The sequence below is a fragment of the Vicia villosa genome, linkage group LG1 (genome assembly GCF_029867415.1).
Source record: "Vicia villosa cultivar HV-30 ecotype Madison, WI linkage group LG1, Vvil1.0, whole genome shotgun sequence".
NCBI classification, from domain to species: domain Eukaryota; kingdom Viridiplantae; phylum Streptophyta; class Magnoliopsida; order Fabales; family Fabaceae; genus Vicia; species Vicia villosa.
In genome coordinates this window covers 208347844-208370107 of record NC_081180.1, presented here as the reverse complement: position 1 = coordinate 208370107, position 22264 = coordinate 208347844, and the positions used below count along the sequence as shown (strand labels likewise).

The 22264-nt window shown below is 37.1% G+C and overlaps 1 protein-coding gene and 1 long non-coding RNA gene across 3 annotated transcripts; both read right to left on the bottom strand.

The window, feature by feature from the left end:
• Positions 1-5490: 5490 nt before the first annotated feature.
• On the bottom strand, positions 5491-6450 carry LOC131593949 (uncharacterized). The gene has a single exon (XM_058866209.1). It carries the CDS (start codon positions 6448-6450, stop codon positions 5491-5493), a length of 960 nt encoding a protein of 319 aa, XP_058722192.1.
• Positions 6451-11473: 5023 nt separating this feature from the next.
• LOC131644829 (uncharacterized) lies at positions 11474-21860 on the bottom strand. Of its 2 annotated transcripts, XR_009296695.1 has the most exons (4): positions 21066-21858; positions 19791-19879; positions 14454-19113; positions 11474-13267 (listed from the first exon to the last, which is right to left on the bottom strand). It is a non-coding gene; the product is annotated as an uncharacterized LOC131644829 (long non-coding RNA). The 2 variants fall into 2 exon arrangements; XR_009296694.1 differs by having other exon boundaries at positions 14454-19879; positions 21066-21860.
• Between the last annotated feature and the right edge of the window lie 404 nt (positions 21861-22264).

Below are 22264 nucleotides of genomic sequence, written 5' to 3'. Positions count from 1 at the left end.
AATATTAACTACATCTAATTAATTTAACAGAAATCGTGAAGAACCCTAAAATTTCAAAATCAAATTAAATGACTATACTGAAAGATAAATGAATGATGATAGAGGGTTTTCAATCCTCTGATGATGCTGAACAAGATAGAATCGAGCTATTTCACAAAGAGTACTTAAATTATAGAGGTGAAGTTCAGAAACTTACCTCTGAAACTGAAGGTCGTGAGGATGATTGAGAGCACCTGGGCTTGAATGAATGATCTCAATAGCTTCCCTGAGACTCAATGATGCTAACTGGATGCTTATTGTAGCTTGAATCCTCCTGAATTGCTCTATGGACCTCCCTCGATTTCAGCTTTGAGTGAACATGGAGGTTGTTGAATTTGGAGTTACAGGTGAGCTGCAGCCATCTGGTTAGCTCCACTATGACCTAGGGAGTGTGTCTGAATGATTGGTTTGGCCTGAGACTCCCTGAGTTACTCCATGGACCTCCAACTGCAAATGCTTCCAAGTGAGAGCAACAATGGTGTTCCTCCACTTACAGAAGTGATCCAGGTGCTTGGATCACCTCAAATGACCTCCCTTGAGATGTTGGAATGCTCACTTTCCAAAGATGAGCTTTGGTTTGAAGAAAACGATTCTTCTTGCCAAAGAACTTTGAAAAACAATGAACAAGAGGAGAGAAAGAGAAAGCAAGTAATTGAGTTGCTTTGGTGTCTTTTTTGAATGAGAATGAGGCCTCTATTTATAGGCAATTGGTTCAGTACTGAGTGAGAGTGTGAGCTTGCTTAGTGAAGTTGATTTGGTTTCTTAGCCATGAAGAAAGTTTGCAAATATCTCTTATGCAATGATGGGAATTTTGATTCCATTTGATCAATCCCCTAGCCCTCGATTTTGCTTGATCTTAGGGGACCAAATTGCTGCAGAAATGAGCTCCAATTGGTTGGGAGAAGATTCCTTTGATGAATCACCAATTTGTCATAAATTCAAAAATGCAATCATTACATAATCACATGCATTTGTTTTTGGAATCTTCTCTAATCCTTATGCAATGATGAAAATGGATGTATGGCATGGTTTCAGATGTGTTATGGGTCGTGTAGCATCCATAAGAGAGGTTATTTGCACAAAATTTGCAAAGTCAAAAAGTGTCCATGACCTATAATTTCACTTCATGAGGCCAACTTTGAACAAGCATAACTCCTAGCTCAAATTGAATTTGGAGAAGGTTGAACACAATTTGGAAAGCCCTAAACATCTACTTCAAATCATTAGTTTATGTCTTCTTCAGAATCACTTGGGAAATTTGTGAAAAATGAGGTCAAAGTTGGAAGAAAACTAGGTTAAAACACTTAGAAAAATTTCTAAGTGTTTATGACCTAAACCTCAAAATCTCCAAAACTTCATAAATGGTTGATCTTTTGAAAAAAGTTCCTTTGTAAGATGTTGTTTTATTTTGCAAGATCTACAACTTTCATGTTGGAAGTTTTTTGAGTTGTGTAGGTGAAATTTTGAGATCTCACCATGCCTTCAAAAACCCTAATTCCCGACTTTTTGCTTCTTGATGAATTTCTTTGAATTTCTTTGGCCAAATGACTTTGACATCCATATGTGGATGATATTGATCCTTGAAAGTCATTTTTTGATCAAAAATCTTAAAAGTCAATGATGATCCTTCACAGTTGACTTTTTCCTGACAAAGTGAATTTTTGGGCTTTTGTGTAGAAATAAGATCTTCTCCCCAAATGGATGATATGAATGGATTATATTGAGGTAGTAGAGATCCTTGAATCATGTCTTGAGTTTTGGATTCATGCCCTGATCAGAAGTCAACTATCTTGGTGAATTAGGTCAAAACCCTAATTTGTCGACCATGTGAAAATAATGACTGTAGACTTTGAATTGAAGTGTGATGTCCAGTAGATCTTGTAATATGAGTTTTTTGAAGATGATTGATGTCTTTGAATGACCCTCTGGGGCTTTTTAGGGTTTCCCAAATGTGATCCCTGATTTCAGTCCTTGATAGGCTCAAAACCCTAATCTGGTGACTTGAGTAGACCTGTACTCATATGACTGGATGTCTAATCAATCATAGATGAGAAAAGTGAAATTCTTGAGCCCCATGATTGTATTAGAGATTAATCTTTGTATTGATTGATCCTTTGCCTGAGCTTTCTTGTCTTTTGAGCATCCTCGATTAGGTACCAGATGGAGAAATGACTGCTCTGGGTACTTGTCTTGACCTGATGAAAAATCCTGAAGATATGTCATCTCAGGGGGGTCAAAAATTAGGGTATGACACAACTATTGCTCAGTAACGACCTCAATTGCATTAACCGCACCATCATGGTGAGGAATAGGATTTGTTTTCACATTAGGTTTATCAAAGGCAATTGCCCCTAACTCTATCAGATCCCGAACCTTATGCTTGAAGGCCCAACATTTCTCCAAGGTGTGTCCGGGAGAATTAGCATGGTATTTGCACCTTTCGTTGGCGTTGTACTTGGGTGTAACTTGCCTGGGGGAGGAGGTGTCAATGGTTTGATTTCCACCAATGATTCGCTTATTAGATACCTCAGTATCTCGCTTTTGGAAGTAGGCAAAGGATCAAATCTCCTTTGAGGGCCTTGGAACCTGTTTTGTTGTGGTGGAAATGACATAGGAGGTTTAGTTTCTTGATGCACTACTGCATTGGTCTCTCCTTCCTTATTTTTCGTGAAGGTTGGGGTGGGCCTCTTTGAGTGATAAGAACCAGATGATGCCCCTTGTATCTTTCCATTCTTGATTCCATTTTCAATTCTTTCGCCAATGACCACTAGATCTGAGAATCTTGAGGATACACTTCCGACCATTTTATCGTAGTATGGTCCTTGCAAGGTGCTCATGAACATGTCTACCAGTTCTTTTTCCATCAAGGGAGGTTGGACTCGAGAAGCCATTTCCCTCCACCTTTGAGCATATTCCTTGAATGATTCATCTTTCTTCTGTGACAAATTTTGCAGTTGCATCCGGTTGGGTGCCATATCCAGGTTGTACTTGTATTGCTTCAAGAATATGTTAGCAAGGTCATTCCAGCTTCGAATATAGGATTTCTCCAATTGCATATACCAATCAACAGACGCTCCGCTTAAACTATCCTGGAAGAAGTGTATCATCAGCTTTTGATCATGGGCATAAGAAGCCATTTTCCTGACATACATGCGCAAGTGGTTCCTTGGGCATCTGAGTCCTTTTTACTTCTCAAAGTTGGGAACCTTGAATTTGTGCGGAATGGTCAGATCTGGGACTAAACTCATCTCGAAGATATCCACATCGAAGACATCATACCCTTCTACAGCCTTTAGCCTTTCCTCCAGTGCTTTGATTTGTCCACTATCCTTATAATCCTCCCCAGAATTACGGGAAGTCAGCTTGTTTTGAGGTGCCTAGTTTGTGTCATCCGTGTTGGTCCAACAGACATGGGCCAATACGCCACGACCCCTTCAGGCCCAATCATTGCCAGTTCATTTGGCCCAAAATTAATAATCCATTAGTCTTGATTAACCAATTACCTAATTCTTAATTAACTGATTAATAAAACTAATAACAAAATAGTAATCACCCCTACTCCTACTACTATTAATCCTAATAACCATGACAATTAACAATAATTTATTAAAAAAAGACCTTTAAAATTAATATTAATAAGAGGCTAAACATTAATTAACAATCCTAATATTAGTACTAATTGACAATCCTAATATTAATACTACAAAAGTTAATAATAATAATTCTAATAAAATGGAGACATGTAAATAATTAACCACATTTTATAAAAAGGTGAACAAAACCTTAAAGTTAAATAAAATGGGCCACAAGATTGAGCCCAAAGAAATACATGTTAATTACACCCTATTTTTTTAAGAGGTTTTATAAGAGGTTGGATTTAACAATAGATATGTTAAACCCCATGACTCCTAATTTTAACACCCTTAAGCAAATTAACAGGCATGAATCGTATCGGGTAAATTTTTGGGGTATGACAGCATGTTGAGCGGATTTGGCCACAAACTTGGATAGTGACGTGAGCATGTCGTTTAGTGTTTGGATTGATTTCTTCCAGTTCGAAGTGGGTAAGCCCGAGAAGGCCCTGCATTTGTCGGGATTCGCCTCGATTCCCCTTTCGATCAGGTAGAAATCGAGGAATTTTTCTGCTCGGACACCAAAAGTGCACTTCTCGGGGTTGAACCTTATTTTGCACTTTCGAGCTTGCTCGAAGACTTTTTTGAGGTGGGCGGCATGATCAGTTTCTTTTTGGGATTTGACGATCATGTCGTCCATGTAGACTTCGAGCATATCGCCAATTTTGGCCTGGAATACTTTGTTCATCATGCGTTGGTACGTTGCACCGGCATTCTTCAGACCGAAGGGCATTACATTGTAGTAATAGTTGCCTGATTCGGTCATGAAGGCCGTGTATTTTTTGTCAGTTTCAGACATGGGTATTTGGTTATACCCGGAATATGCGTCCATAAATGATAGTAATTTAAAACTGGCGAAATTATCAACTAGTTTGTCTATATTAGGAAGGGGATACGCGTCTTTCGGGCAAGCCCTATTAAGGTTGGTGTAGTCAATGCACATGCGCCATTTTCCATTTGATTTTTTAACAAGTACAACGTTGGAGAGCCAAGTGGTGTACTTGGCCTCTAATATAAATTTGGCCTCTAGGAGGTCTTTTACAGCTAGTTCGGCCGCTACCATTTTCTCTGGTGATTGCTTTCTCCTCCTCTGGGCGACAGCCTTGCAGGCGGGGTCGATAGCCAGGTGATGGCAAGCCACTTCTGGGTCGAGTCCGGGCATCTCGGATGCGCTCCAGGCGAATAGGTCGGCATTCTCGCGGAGGCAAACTTTGAGTTGTCTTTTGGCGAGCTCTGGTAAGTCTGCTCCTATCCTGACTCCTCTGGTCGGATCCTCCTTGAGGGCTACGAGCTCGAAATCTCCATCTGGAATCGACCGGAAGCCCTCCTCTGATGTCCCCGAGCGTATGCCCTGCTCGGGTTCCTTAAGGAAGCGGCTGTCTAGGTCGACAGTGTCTATGCACGGGATTGGTTTGTTGGGTTCGGAGATGGTGATGGTCGCAGCTTTGTCTTAATGGGCTGTTTTTATCGTACTTAGGCCTTTGGCGGAGGCTTTTAAGCACCTTCTGGCTGCTTCGATGTCGTCGTTGAGTGTCGCGACCTGTCCTTCGGCCGTGTAGTACTTGAGTTTGAGGTGCACGGTTGAGGGGACCGCGATTAAATCTTCCAGGGTTGGGCGTCCCAAGATGCACTGGTAGATTGAGGGGCAGTCGATGACCATGAATTGGACTTTGACGGCCCTCGCGGTTTCCGCTGATCCAATGGAAATGTTGAGCTCGACGAACCCCCATGGTTTTGTCACAGTGTCGTTGAAACCTTGTAGGTCTGATCCTACATAGGGAGTAAGGTGGTTGTCGTTGAACTGCAGTGTTTTGAACAGTTAGGAGTACATGATGTCCACCGAACTCCCTTGATCGACTAGTATGCGTCGTACGTCAAAGTGGGCCATCCGAGCCCGGATGAGGAGGCGGATAGTCGCGTTGGGCGCTCCGCCGGGCAGTTCCTCTTTGTAGAAAGATATAGAGGATGGATTGCCTTTGGCGTGGTCGAGAGCAGCGACTTTGCTCGAACTGGATGAGAGTAGCTCGTTGAATTTTCGTTTTACGGATCCGACGGTGAGTTTGTTGAATCCCCCGCCGGATATGACCATGGCGGAGGGGAACATTTCCCATGAGCTGTGAGGAGAGGGGGCGGTTGCCGATCTGGCCCAATCTGGGAGGTAAAAGTCTTCTGGCCTGGTGATGCTCATGGCTACTTGCATAGCAAACGTATCCCCCGCCGGCTTTTCCTCGGTGACCGATTTGGCTTCTTTGGCAGCCTCTTGCTTCTTCGCGTATTGCTTCTGGTGTCCCTCTCGGATTAATATTTCTATAGCGTCCTTCAGGTGGATGCAGTCCTCAGTGTTATGCCCGTGGCCCTTGTGGAATCGGCAGAACTTCGATTTGTCCATGTTTGGTCGCGCCGGCATGGTCTTAGAGAAGCGGACCTTTCCCGTCTGAAATTTGGCGTTTGCGCATTTGTTTAAGATGCGTTCCCTTGAAGCATTGAGCGGGGTGTACTCTCGGAACTTCCCGGCTGGGGCTTTGTAGTCCTTGGGATCTCGGCCCTTGTCGTCTTTCTTTTTGTCCTTTCCCCGACGGGAATCGTCTTGGCGGCCATTTTTACTGCTTTCTTCCTGTCTGGAGTTACAGACTGCATGAGTAGCTTCCTTTTCCTCATATTGTATATATGCCTGGGCTTTGAGGAAGAATTCGTCCAGAGTGGCCGGTGTTTCGATCCCGTCGGCTTTGGCGAAGTCTGAGCGTGGCCGGAGGCCTTGCTCGAGCAAGAATTTCTTCATATGGGCAGTTGTGGATACCTACACGGCTTCCTTGTTGAATCTTTCTATACAAGCCCGTAGGGACTCGTCTTTTCCTTGGATGATGGCTTCCAAGGAGGCTTCCGACTTGGGGTGTCTTCGGGAGGCCGTGAAGTGTCTGAAAAAAAGTTTCCCGAGCACCTTCCACGAAGTGATGGATTCATAGGGCAAGCTTTTATACCAAGTCATGGCTCCTTTGCGCAGGGTGGTAGGGAACAAACGAGATTTGATGGCACCGGGCACCCCTCTGTAATCTAGAAGGGCGTCGATGTTCTCTATGTGCTCGTCTGGATCGGTGGTCCCGTCGTATGTGCCCAGCGGCGAGGGTTTTTCGAGACTAGCCGGTAGGGGGCCTTCCAGGATTGATTGGGACAGAGGACCCCTGCGCTCCTCTTCGTCATTGCTAGCGGAAGGAATGGAGGATCGGCTGCGACTCCGCCTGTGTCGCCTCCGGTTATCGTCGTGCTTTGCCGGAGGTGACCGAGATCTTCTTTTTGGTCGAGGGGACTATGATCGGTGTCGGGAGCGGTGGTCGCTTGATCCTCCCTTGGAGGTGGGACCCGCGTTCTCCCTGGGGTGAGGACGTTTCTTGGGAACCATGTCGCGCTGAGAGCGAGGTTTGTGACCAGGGGGAGTCTTCGAATGGCGTTTTTGCTCGAGTGCCCCGATCCTGTCGTTTTGCTGCTAAATAAGCGCGTTGGTCTGGGCAAGAGCGGCCAGGACGGCGGTCATGGTCTGGTCCTGGGGAGTCTGACCTTTGGAGGGGAAAGGGTTGCCCAGAATCTCTTTGTGGTTGTCCCTTCCGCTTGTATTCTCGAGACGCTGGACTACATCGTCTTGGAGATATCTTGGGGAAGGAGATGTTGTGGCACCGTTGCGAGGGACGGTGTTCCTGGATGGAGGTATGACGACGGAGATGTCATTTTTGTTGAGTATCATAGCGTCTAATGAAGAGGAGTCTTCGTTATTGCCAGCCATGAGTAATAGTTGATTAGAGCTTTGGTTCCTGAGTTCTTGCAGGAGGCAAGAATGGATCAAGAAGGTGCAAGAAAAGGAACGGGGGAGCTGGATTTTCCCACTGACGGCGCCACTGATCTTACCGAGCAGATCAAATGGCCAGCAACAATGAAGGCTTGAAATCCGGAACGGTTGAGAGGGGAAAAAGGGGTTGTACCTGCAAGGCACTCCGATGCCAAAGTAAGTATGTGTTCCACAACGTACAACAAAGTGGGAGAGTTTTGGGGTAAGAAAAAAATTACCTTGCCCTCTATGATGGGAGGGCTATTTATAGGGTGTCCTCATGCGGAATTGACTCCTCCTTCTAAGGCGTGGATTTAGGTGATGCGCGAACCGGCTGCTTACCGGGCACGAGGCTCTCTCGTGGTCGGTTATCCTGGGCGTCTGCCTAGAGCGGTCCGGGGGAGGTTGCCATGCGTGGTCTAAGGCGCCTTGGGCCGAAGGTTGGATTGGCCCAATTAGAATGATTGGGTCATTCCAGAACAGAAATCATCCTAGCATAAAATCCATAATCAAGTGTGTGGTAGAAAAAGATTGAATACAAAATTACTTCATACCAACCCGAAAGCAAATAGAAAGAAGAATAATATAATATCCTTACGAGTTAGAGATATTTGGATAGAAGGTATGAATAAGTCAAAAGTGAAGTTTATTCTCACTTTGAAAAACAATTCAAAGAATATTCGTTCATGTTATAGGCCAAATCAAGGCTCGAAAATAAGACTTAGAAGGCCCAACTTTTCCCACCTTATAAATGCTCACTCTCATATGCCAAAATAAGTATGAGACTCACTTTCCCAAGATCTCACTCCATGTTGAGTTTTCTCATAACTAACTTAAACATTGGAGTGCTAAACTTAGCAGGTCCACCTCCTCATCCGTACAAGAGCTACAAGCGTCGTCATCAACACCAAGACATACCTCTCTTACTCTTGTTCTACAACAGAACAGTGGCGCCATCTAAGGGAATTGATTGTTGATTCCTGCTAAATCTCATAATTGAATATTCCCATTTCAGATCTTTATATATCCGACAATTGTATTGAATGAAGGAGGTTCGAGAGGTCTCTGAACTAAGTTGTATCCTGATACTCTCTGTCGATACCGTTGGGAAGATCTAGTCGATCGAATCGAACCTCTCCTGTCAACTCTGGAAGGAGGTGCATATGTTGAAAAAGAACAGAGAGATGCAAGACTGGTCCTAAGATTTTTGGACGAAGAAAAAGTAGACGTAATTTCTGATGCAGATTTTGCTCTAGTCATCACTTCCATCATAGCAAATCACTCCGTCTCAAGAATTTTGGTGGATGACGGAAGTTCCTATAACTTGATCTAATCATAAATCTTTGCTAAACATGGAGTAGGATCACAAGTTTGAGACCTTGCAGAGATCAAAGCCTACTTTCTTTTGACGATTCCACGCTAATCCTTGCAAACATATCTGATTGCCTGTTATATTGGGGTTTCGTCTTTTGCGAACCACCATTCTATCAATAAATTCCTGATTTTTATCAATCAATTTCCATTCTTATTTACTTGTTCTTTTGCAAGATGTCATTTATTTTTTATAGTAATTTTCCAAACAAACGTTTAATAATAAACATGCTTTTGAAAATTAAAAAACATTTTCTTTGACTTTTGAATAAAACAAAAAGGAATGTTTATGGTTGTTCAAGTTCTGAATTTCCCAAAGGATCTCAGATTCCCCATTACAACACTGTATGAGTTTCTCTAGTGATTTGTTAATCCAGTTTGTTTGGTTGATTTTGGTTTTCCTCCAACTAGTTTGTTTCTACGGTGTCGAAAGTGTTTGATTCCTAAAGGTTTGTTGGTAGCTCTCCAGCTGATCTTTAGCTTTCCTGGTGGAGTAAGATGATTCTTAATATCCCTAGTAGTTTGATGCACGGTTTACTTCTAGCTTCCTAGAATGGGGGTCCTGACTCCCCCCAAGAAATGTTGAAGTTTCTCCTGCATGTTTGATCCTTGCAGTTTTGCTTTGGATTTTCCCTAGTAGGTGTGGTTCCCCATCTAGTGAGTTTTCTCTAGCAAGCGAGGTACTCCAACATATGATGCTCCCCAAAAGGTTTATTTCTTGTCAAAGATGTTACAGAAGACAAGCTCCCCATTGTAGAGTTTTCATCTAGCTGAGAATTGGTCGAGTATTTGGTTCTATGGTTCTTCCAGTAAGTTATTATGTGTTTGTTTTGTCAGCATAAGCATAACATTACATGCATGTTAAACATTCATACATCATTCCCCCGTGCAGATAGAATTCATTTTCATTCCCCTTGAACCAGGAGGGAGTTACCTTTTGGGTAACTATATATTCTAAATACACTTCCTTGGTGTTTTCCCTAAGAAGAGTCTATTTCTTTCAATTACCCCGCTGAGTTTACTCCTCATGGGGTGGTTTATTTCAGTCTTCTTCCCCAGCTTATTTATATAAATGAAAGGATTCACCAGTCGAGTTCACTCCTCATTGAGTAGAGTCTTGATTGACTGTTTCTCTCTAGTTTATTCCAGGTTTGAACTTGGTTCCCTGCAACAACTTTTGACCTCTCTAGTTTGGACACCTAGATGATGGAGAAGATATTTTTTTATATCTTTTGGATCTTATTTTTCCTCAACAAAGAAGGCTGGTTCCTTGGTATTGGAATTTATCTCCCCAACAGTTATTGCGCTAGCAATTTTCCAAAGACTTTATTGCAACAATAAGTGGCAGTCTCTTATCTTGAGAGTTTGTCTATTCCAGTCAGATAAAGTTATGATTTCTATAACAAATGGCTATCTCTTTAGTACGTTCCCCGCAGAGAAATATTTTATGATACAACAAATTTTACCAGATGGCTGTCTCCCAGCAGGTGGCTGTCTCTTTATTTGAGAAGCCTGTTGTGATCTTTGATCAAAGTTGAGCTTGATCCCCAACAAGTAACAGTCTCTTTATTTGAGAAGCTTGTCTGTTACTTGGTTAAAGAATAAATTGATACCCGTTCCAAACTGTGTACCAAAAGTCATGGGAGGTTTATTACCCTTTCCAGGAGGAATCCTTGGTTAAAGAAGAAGTTGAGATCTGTTCTAGGTGGAAGACCAGAATTTTTGGGAAGCTTATTATCAGCATTCAGTTGTGGTGTCGTTTTTTTTACCTCCCCGTTTCACTTGGGAGGACGGCACGCTAGACCCTTCACGCGAAATTTGGAAGGAGAATGCGCCCGGGGCGGGATGAATTTTGTTTCAGTTCTTCCTACGATATCACACGAACTTTTTAATTATCCTAACGAGTAGGAGAGGGGAAAAAGATCTCAAATAAACCCTAGGAGTTTGCTAAGTGTGGGGATTTGACCGGAAAAATAGCAAGTGTACTATTTTTACCGATGTAGTAATAAGTGGATTAATTTTCCCAAGTATCGAACTCGCAGACTGCGTAGGAATTATACGTTTTAGAATAGTGTAATGGAATAAAAAGTCATTGGGGTATTTGAATTTGATTATTTAATTGAAATAACAGCTTAAGTAAAATAAAGTGCTTAAATGTTTTGACTAATAAAAAAGTATGAAACTAGTTAGGATAGATGTATGAATTGCTCTGTAATGAAATAATTACCAATTAACAGATTGACTTTAGAAATTCTCGACTATCGACACCGAACATTGATTTCCCTAATTCCTTAGTGAAAACTTCTTGAGATTAAAACCCTCTTTTAATTCCTTAACAAGATAATTATATCTCAAGAATCTAAAAGACATAGCCCGGATAATTTGATCGCTATGCATCAAACCCTTATTCTAAGTGATTCTTAATTATAGTGTTATGATTAAAAAAGCATTGAGGTCGTTTGTCCGACATAACCCCAACCGTAAATCAACACATATATTTTCCAATATATAGAAGCAATAAGAACTTTTAATCATAAACTGAATTTCATAAAGATAATCCGAAAATAACGGTAAAGATTATTCATTACATCACATAATCCAGGGACATCAATCCTAACAAGTAAAAGTTTAGTTACTCATGGCAATTGTTAACATAACAATGATTAAAGATGAAGACATTACAATTGGTTGACTCGGAATTGATCTTCAATTGCTGATGCTCTTGAAGAGTTCTTCGCTTCAAGCCCTAGTGCTCTCAATCTTCTTTTCACGTTTGCCGACTATCCAAAAAGTGCTTTTTTCCTTTCCAAATGGTGACTAAATAACTCTCAGCAAATATTCTCTTCTGAAAAGTCCATTATGCCCCTCCTTAAATGACAAAGTCCAAAGATTTAAAACACAATTTTTTCTGCGCACACGTCTGACACGGCCGTGTCATGGGACATGGGTGGCCGTATCAGACTTCTGACTTCATGGTTCCAAGATTTTGCAATATTTCCCTTCAGCAAGTGTGACACGGCCGTGTCACAGGACACGGGTGACCATGTCACAGCTCTGTCTCGCCAAAAACCACTTTTCCTTGACTCGAATCTTGCCCTGTTCCTGCAACACTTAAACACTACCAATACAAGATCAAAAGCAATAGAAAAACCAACATAAACTAGAAAAGATAACACATCAATATAAAAATGAAATTACGCAAACCTAGAAAGAACAAGACTAAAACGATTAAAACTACCACGGAATGAAGTGTTTTTCCATTGATCAGAACATAGAAACGAGGTGAAATTGGTGGCCGATCAGGATTCACCTTGTAACACCCCGATTTTTAACAGCGCGAGTGTATTTTTTTTTTAAAATTAATGCCTTACAAAATATGGACCACTGTCCTTTTAGGAATAATAAAAATGATAAATCAGAGTACGAGCTTTTCGGTCTAAGTCTTTTCCATAAATAGGTACAGCGCAATGCCCAAGGTCATAAAATATTTGACCACTTGAATATAATTGCGTACAGAGTATTTGACAACAAGTAAAGGTCAAAACCACACACATAAATTAAGCATTCCGCTTTAACAACAAACTTCCCAAACAAACACAGAAAACACTCTGAAACAAAACCCTAAGCTGATCTTGAACTCCTATCCAAAGACATTCACATCTTGCAAGTCTTCACGACACCAGGATACCTTAACTATCCCCAATTGCTAACAGCCTGGGTGGTCGTTAGCCACAACAGAATAATAGTAGAGGGTCACGATCTAAAAATAGCATACATGAAAGAATACACACATGCAAGTAATACATGATATACAACAGTCACAATATTTATTTCAACAGACACAATACTAAAAGTGATCTCAACAGACACTAAGGTACTGCCTCACTAGAAGTGATCTCAACAGAAACCAACTCAATAAAATCCCGCAGGATTAGGTGGGCTCAATCTACTAGAGTCCTCACCCGGTGCAGTCCTCTCGACATACACGCAACTATGATATGCATGAGCACATATATGCAAATGCATCATAATATTTCTCAATAGTCAATTCATATATTCAACAACTCATATGAACTTACATAATCTTCACACATGTAATCATAACCACAAGTCAATTCATATATTTTCAACAAATCATATGAAAACACATTCTCAAGTTTAGCATCACAGCATAAACACATATTCATATATGGGCACACATCATTTAAACATTCTCAGTCAGATACACAATTATCACAAAACCCCAACTGGGCACACCATCATTCATACCAACACATATGCATTCAATCACATATAATATCGTTAGAAAGTACCCTTACCTTAGCAAGCTTCCAACACATTCAACTTACGCTACGTGAGAACGGTATGTCTCTCTCGACGAGGTCCCTATCCAGTTCACACTTTCAACCTTTTAAAATACACAATTTAATTAAGTTAACACTAACCCAGTTACATCCATAATGAGGGATTTACCTTGGCCACTTACTTAATCAATTAGGTTTAGATTTTATCATCGTTTTACTAACCTAATCATTTTATATTAAAGTGTAACTTTTTAAATAGAAAATAATTTTTCTCTTAAAAAGAATAATAAAATATTAATTCATAAAAGTTTCTAACTCACAAGTTTAAAAGCATTTATTATTTTTAGCAACCCATTATGTCAAATACTTTGATCATATTTTGAATAAAATTATTGAAAATAAATTATTATATTTAAATTCTTATGAAATATATAACTGAATTATCTTGATTGTAAACTAAATAAAATTTAGTTATTAATTTATAATTAACAATAAAACATATTATTTGAAAATTAAATTTAAATCTTTAATTATTATTAACTTCTTAAAAATCACCATTTATCAAAATAACATTACTAATTTAACTCACAATAAATACTTTACTTTTATTTTTAAAATTAGCATAGTGTATACATCTTAAATCGAATAACATACCAGAAATAGTTTATAAATTAAAATAGAAATTCCTATTTAGAATAATTCATTTTGACTTTAAAATTTCTAAGCAAGTTTAACGTATTCTTTTAAAACTATTCCAAATTAAAATACCAATTATTTAAAACAAAAATAAAAGGAAAAAGTATCTTTTTTTAAATAAAAGAAGTTAAGGCATACATTATACATTAAGAACATTAATATGTCAAGTGGCTTTTTGAAAAGTTAAGAACAAATTCTTCTCCCATTTTCTTTCGTACAACTTATACAAACCTTTAGGACAAGTTTATAATATAATCTTTATCTTTAAAACAAAATGGAGAAATTATGCTTTAAGATATATAATTTTTATATTTTGATTTAAGTCTTAACTTAATTTAAAACTATAATTATTTCTTTCTAAACATGGTAAAAATCAAATCTGAAATAAATAAGAGTAACAAAATTGTATGCATATAAATAAATATCGTTCAAATTTAAAATGATCCCAATTTAAAATACAATTTAAATTTAAAATAGAATAAAAGTAAAGTTAGAATTTAGTAAATAGTCCAAAAATAATGGTTTTTATCTGACTATTATTATTTTATTAAGAATAGAGAAAAGGACAGTAAAAACAGAGGGGAAGAAACCCACCCTTAACAGCGGCGGCGACGATGCAGTTACTGGCCGGAGATGGTGATCAGGGCAAACAGAAAGGGATAAGAGTTATTTAGGGTAGAAGCAGTCTAATATCGGTCCAAGAATACAGACAACAAACATGATAGCAGGAAGGAGGGAGGATTAATGGACCCTTTCTGAAATTTCCGGCACGGTTGTGATATTTTCGGCGCGGTTGTCCGATGTGGTCTGATCATGAATTTTATTGGTCAGTTTTATAGATATTATTGAGAGGAAGAGATTTCTCAGTTTATTTTTCACATAGAGAGTCCATGGCGGCCGGAAAATAAGACAGAAGGTGGAGATGTGAAATTTTGAAACTGTTCTAATCTAAAATTAAATTATACTACAAGAAAGAGGGAAAAGAGAGGATAATAATGGTGGTAATAGTTTTTCTGTTTGGGCTTGTGGTGGTCGGAGATTGGTGGTGGCTAGGTTTGGAGAGAGGGGGAGGAGCGCTTCTGTTTTCGGTTTTTGCAGAGAGAGAAGAAAAGAGCGTGGAATGGAAAGAAGAGAGAAAATTGAGCGTGTTGTTTTCACCTAATGACTACACGTATATATAATAATAATACCAGTAATATTAATAATAATATATTCAAAAAATATATCTAGATATTATCTTGATTTAATAAAATAATAATATATAACAAAATATCTAGATATTTTATAACTTCTATCTCATTAATTCATTTAATATCTTTATTCTTTCTCAGACAGTCGTAAATCGTCCATAAATAACTTTTACGAAAATAGAAAAATTCTACTCTAACATTTTAACTGTAACAAACATGACTTTGATATATATTATTATTCTAAATAAATTTTTGTTTCTTAGCTTAAAAAAAGTGTTGAGATTAAAATCTCATTCTCTCGACAATATATAAAACTCCTATTTAAATTTTCACAACAATCAGAGTCAGTGAAAATTTAAACGACGGATAATTTTACTCGTTTTCTTAAGAATCAAACGAAACTTTTCCGACACAATAGAAACATTTAAACTTAATATAATCTTTGTGCCAATTTTAAAAGTGTGATTTAGACACAACACAATTCAACAAAACTTGTCAGAATGGACAATTAAATAGAAAATCGATAAAATAAAATAGCATAATACTATTTAATATTTAAAAATTCTAATTACTGCTAGTGTACTTTTTTATGGGTCTTACATTACTACCCTCCTAAAAGAAGTTTCGTCCTCGAAACTTGAGGCAAGAGTAACAACTCAACTAGTTATTATTAACATCATCACTAGCACGTCCGTGTACCTATTGCAACCCTCTACAAAGTTGCACTGACTCGGACTCTATACGCAAGGTCAAACATCACACTATGTATGAGTTCAACACTCAAAACTAATCTTAAAAGAACACATTCATAAACGACAAGTCCTCTAGGATTCTAGGTAAATGCTTAAACTCTCATAGTCACATTTCCACCTCCACGTCTCAACCCACTCCACTAGGTTTATGTGAAGTGGTGATCAACTATCCTCCTGATAGAATGCTTAATTAACTTTATACACTACTAAAGCTGGCAAGACTCGTCTATTCCATTCAACATGATTCCATCTACTATCAACAAGAGATTAAGGGTGATCAGTTCCTCAATTTGTCAATATGTAGGTGGGAACCATGATGGTGACACAAACCATTCTTGCCTAACTACAATAGCACTCTTTGCAACTTGTGCTCAAAGTCATATAAGGCATAAGGGTCCAATAATCCGATCGATGTTTACTAAACGCTTCCTTAATTTCTTGCTACTGTGATCTTGCCAGTGAGACACAATATCCCAAACAAGTTACATCCTTCTTTACGCTCAATTACCATGGAACAACTATTGAGTATCCTTCAAAGAAGTAAGCTCTAATACACCAAGTACAATCCAACCTGTTTCACTCCAAATGAAGCCTCCATCACCGTGGAGGACTTCACAACTTCACTTACATCCATAAATCTTTAGCTATTCCTTTAATCTCATAATTGCAGCGATTCGTATATGTTCACATTCAAATCTCATTCCAAATTATAATATTAATCAGGGGCAAAATTAGTAAAAATATGACGTGAAAATTAAATCAGATAAATAATCAATGGTGTAAAGTTTTTGCCCAGGCTGCATAAAATTCCTGGCTCCGCCACTGATCTTAATAATATCATCCCAACATCCGGCCGGTGACTAAAACTTCCAAAATTTTCTTTCCTAAGACACAATTTCTTTTTACACCAGTCTTAAACAATTGCATAACACTCTATTAAAACTACCTTATTCTCAAATGATCACATATCTTACCCTTGTGTACCTTGACATGAAATATTTCTTGTTGTTGACGGCCTCTGTTGGCACACTATGTCTTTCGTGTTATCCTATACCTTCTTCCAAACTCACTTGAGTTTATTTTATCTTACCATTAAATTCTATTTTCCTCAAAAGAGCTCGTCACCCTAACCATTCTCAATTGTTCTAACATCTCATATTTTGTTGTTCAATTGTCCATTAATGACATATCGTAACTAACCTCGTCATAACTTCTAAAGTTTCATGTGGAATTCTCCAACATGCTTTTTACTTACAAATTTCACCATCCTAACTCCGATTGTAAAATTCCATCTAGTCACCAATACATTACTTATTATTCTTGTGATATAAGATTATCAACTGCGAGATTAGTCTCCTTCCATTTATACCACTTCTTAAATCTTTTCTTTAAGTCCGAACGCGACCTCATCATCTATAACATACACCCTTGATGTAATGCTCAGTCTCCTTCACATTTTCTATTTAAGTATATCATTGTAGTCCTTCTCTCAACTCCTTTTAACTTTAACCAATTAAACAACAAGATTTCCAACCTCTCTTATAAAATATGAGTTACCTTCTCTCTTACTTGCTTGTACACCACATCAATCTTCCTTTGTGACTGACTACCTTTCCGATATCACCACTCCAAAAAAAAACCTTATACTTGATCTTCTTCGATCATCTAGAAATTTACAACTTCAAAATTTCAGCAACCTACCACCTACAGTTATTTCTTCAACATATCATGACCTTTATCTTGTTGACTTCAAACAACATCATTAATTTTCGTGACTATCTAAATGTCGTAATATTCTTTTATAACACGAACTAATATTTTTCACATAAGCTCTTGCTAATCATTCTGGAACATCTATTCAATCATTTATTCCTTATTCATTTCTAACCTTTACTAAGGTACCAACCAACATATTTCTCGCGATCTAACGCTCTAAAAAGTATTCCTCGAAATTCCTAGTAAATCTCCAAACATTGTCGACCATGATTTGAATAATTTAACCCTTACCCATTTAAACTCTTATGATCACTTAAATTCAAAGTGCTACTTGTACCTTCATCTCATATCAACCTTTATACTCATTTGATTCCGAACTACGCATAGCTTGTCACTTATCTATGTATTACTAGGTATCCTACCATCAATCATCACATGATTCATCCTTAATACATTTATTTACAATTCTAACATAGCTTTAAACACCAAACTTTAGCCCTTCAAGTACCTGCCAATTGCATAATCTTCTTCTAACTTAACTAGGTTCGCTTAATCATAACGTGCGATATCCGCTTACTTCCTAGAGAAGACACTTCATTACTATCCAAGTATTGTAATTATTTCCAATTGACATCCATGGCTGCTCTTCAATTCCAAAGAGACATCACCTTATTAATAGTTAATAAGCTTAATCTCATCTCATTCGGATCTCTCCAGAATGAACATCCAATAATTTTTCTCAAAAGGTCCCCCCAAATAAGGTTCTTAATCGTAATCATTTGTAAGTTTAACTTCCACTTGTCTCCACTCAGCATCTCTGAGTGAAGAGAAAAACATAACTTCTAATCCATATAGTTACTAAAGAAATACCTTGTAGTTCTTACTCGGTTCAATTTTGTCCCTTCTAAACCAACACATCCAAAGAATTCATAGACACATATCGACCAAAGTCGACTGATGCTCTAGGGTTATAATTATCCTCCTTACTGAAGTACTATAGGGTACATTAACTTCAGTCAAGAAACAATCGATTACCTAAGCATATTTCATGCTTAACTCAAGACATAAAGCACATAACACATAACATATAGGACTCCAAACATTTTATCCCACTAAATTGGACACTTGATCAGCTTAGGATACCCGACTCACAGAGCCCCATGAAAATCTAGACCAAAGCTCTGATACCACAATGTAACACCCCGATTTTTAACAGCGCGAGTGTATTTTTTTTTTTGAAATTAATGCCTTACAAAATATGGACCACTGTCCTTTTAGGAATAATAAAAATGATAAATCAGAGTACGAGCTTTTCGGTCTAAGTCTTTTCCATGAATAGGTACAGCGCAATGCCCAAGGTCATAAAATATTTGACCACTTGAATATAATTGCGTACAGAGTATTTGACAACAAGTAAAGGTCAAAACCACACACACAAATTAAGCATTCCGCTTTAACAACAAACTTCCCAAACAAATACAGAAAACACTCTGAAACAAAACCCTAAGCTGATCTTGAACTCCTATCCAAAGACATTCACATCTTGCAAGTCTTCACGACACCAGGATACCTTAACTATCCCCAATTGCTAACAGCCTGGGTGGTCGTTAGCCACAACAGAATAATAGTAGAGGGTCACGAACTAAAAATAGCATACATGAAAGAATACACACATGCAAGTAATACATGATATACAACAGTCACCATAGTTATTTCAATACATGAAGTGATGTACAAATATCCTAATGCAGACTCTACATGGGTGTGATCCCCCTAACCGGGTTCCTCACATGCATGAATTCCGGAATTTTACCTCTCCGCAGAGAGTCGTGGCCTCTTTCCACTAAAAGGTTCTGCCTCACTAAAAGTGATCTCAACAGACACTAAGGTACTGCCTCACTAGAAGTGATCTCAACAGAAACCAACTCAATAAAATCCCGCAGGATTAGGTGGGCTCAATCTACTAGAGTCCTCACCCGGTGCAGTCCTCTCGACATACACGCAACTATGATATGCATGAGCACATAATGCAAATGCATCATAACATTTTCTCGATAGTCAATTCATATATTCGAAAAATCATATGAACTTACATAATCTTCACATATGTAATCATAACCACAGTCAATTCATATATTTTCAACAAATCATATGAAACACATTCTCAAGTTTAGCATCACAGCAGAAACACACATCCCCAACCGGGCACACAATCATTCATACCAACACATATGCATTCAATCATATATAATATCGTTAGAAAGTGCCCTTACCTTAGCAAGCTTCCAACACATTCAACTTACGCTACGTGAGAACGGTATGTCTTTCTCGACGAGGTCCCTATCCAGTTCACACTTTCAACCTTTTAAAATACACAATTTAATTAAGTTAACACTAACCCAATTACATCCATAATGAGGGATTTACCTTGGCCACTTACTTAATCAATTAGGTTTAGATTTTATCATCGTTTTACTAACCTAATCATTTTATATTAAAGTATAACTTTTTAAATAGAAAATAATTTTTCTCTTAAAAAGAATAATAAAATATTAATTCATAAAAGTTTCTAACTCACAAGTTTAAAAGCATTTATTATTTTTAGCAACCCGTTATGTCAAATACTTTGATCATATTTTGAATAAAATTATTGAAAATAAATTATTATATTTAAATTCTTATGAAATATATAACTGAATTATATTGATTGTAAACTAAATAAAATTTAGTTATTAATTTATAATTAACAATAAAACATATTATTTGAAAATTAAATTTAAATCTTTAAGTATTATTAACTTCTTAAAAATCATCATTTATCAAAATAACATTACTAATTTAACTCACAATAAATACTTTACTTTTATTTTTAAAATTAGCATAGTGTATACATCTTAAATCGAATAACATACCAGAAATAGTTTATAAATTAAAATAGTAATTCCTATTTAGAATAATTCATTTTGACTTTAAAGTTTCTAAGCAAGTTTAACGTATTCTTTTAAAACTATTCCAAAATAAAATACAAATTATTTAAAACAAAAATAAAAGGAAAAAGTATCTTTTTTTAAATAAAAGAAGTTAAGGCATACATTATACATTAAGAACATTAATATGTCAAGTGGCTTTTTGAAAAGTTAAGAACAAATTCTTCTCCCATTTTCTTTCGTACAACTTATACAAACCTTTAGGACAAGTTTATAATATAATCTTTATCTTTAAAACAAAATGGAGAAATTATGCTTTAAGATATATAATTTTTATATTTTGATTTAAGTCTTAACTTAATTTAAAACTATAATTATTTCTTTCTAAACATGGTAAAAATCAAATCTGAAATAAATAAGAGTAACAAAATTGTATGCATATAAATAAATATCGTTCAAATTTAAAATGATCCCAATTTAAAATACAATTTAAATTTAAAATAGAATAAAAGTAAAGTTAGAATTTAGTAAATAGTCCAAAAATAATGGTTTTTATCTGACTATTATTATTTTATTAAGAATAGAGAAAAGGACAGTAAAAACAGAGGTGAAGAAACCCACCATTAACAGCGGCGGCGACGACGCAGTTACTGGCCGGAGATGGTGATCAGGGCAAACAGAAAGGGATAAGTTATTTAGGGTAGAAGCAGTCTAATATCGGTCCAAGAATACAGACAACAAACATGATAGCAGGAAGGAGGGAGGATTAATGGACCCTTTCTGAAATTTCCGGCACGGTTGTGATATTCCCGGCGCGGTTGTCCAATGTGGTCTGATCATGAATTTTATTTGTCAGTTTTATAGATATTATTGAGAGGAAGAGATTTCTCAGTTTATTTTTCACATAGAGAGTCCATGGCGGCCGGAAAATAAGACAGAAGGTGGAGATGTGAAATTTTGAAACTGTTCTAATCTAAAATTAAATTATACTACAAGAAAGAGGGAAAAGAGAGGATAATAATGGTGGTAATAGTTTTTCTGTTTGGGCTTGTGGTGGTCGGAGATTGGTGGTGGCTAGGTTTGGAGAGAGGGGGAGGAGCGCTTCTGTTTTCGGTTTTTGCAGAGAGAGAAGAAAAGAGCGTGGAATGGAAAGAAGAGAGAAAATTGAGCGTGTTGTTTTCACCTAATGACTACACGTATATATAATAATAATACCAGTAATATTAATAATAATATATTCAAAAAATATATCTAGATATTATCTTGATTTAATAAAATAATAATATATAACAAAATATCTAGATATTTTATAACTTCTATCTCATTAATTCATTTAATATCTTTATTCTTTCTCAGACAGTCGTAAATCGTCCATAAATAACTTTTACGAAAATAGAAAAATTCTACTCTAACATTTTAACTGTAACAAACATGACTTTGATATATATTATTATTCTAAATAAATTTTTGTTTCTTAGCTTAAAAAAAGTGTTGAGATTAAAATCTCATTCTCTCGACAATATATAAAACTCCTATTTAAATTTTCACAACAATCAGAGTCAGTGAAAATTTAAACGACGGATAATTTTACTCGTTTTCTTAAGAATCAAACGAAACTTTTTCGACACAATAGAAACATTTAAACTTAATATAATCTTTGTGCCAATTTTAAAAGTGTGATTTAGACACAACACAATTCAACAAAACTTGTCAGAATGGACAATTAAATAGAAAATCGATAAAATAAAATAGCATAATACTATTTAATATTTAAAAATTCTAATTACTGCTAGTGTACTTTTTTATGGGTCTTACATAAA

What these genes read in the sequence shown, in the direction of transcription:
- LOC131593949 (XM_058866209.1), bottom strand. Translation starts at nt 6,450, where the DNA reads ATGAAGAAATTCTTGCTCGAGCAAGGCCTCCGGCCACGCTCAGACTTC.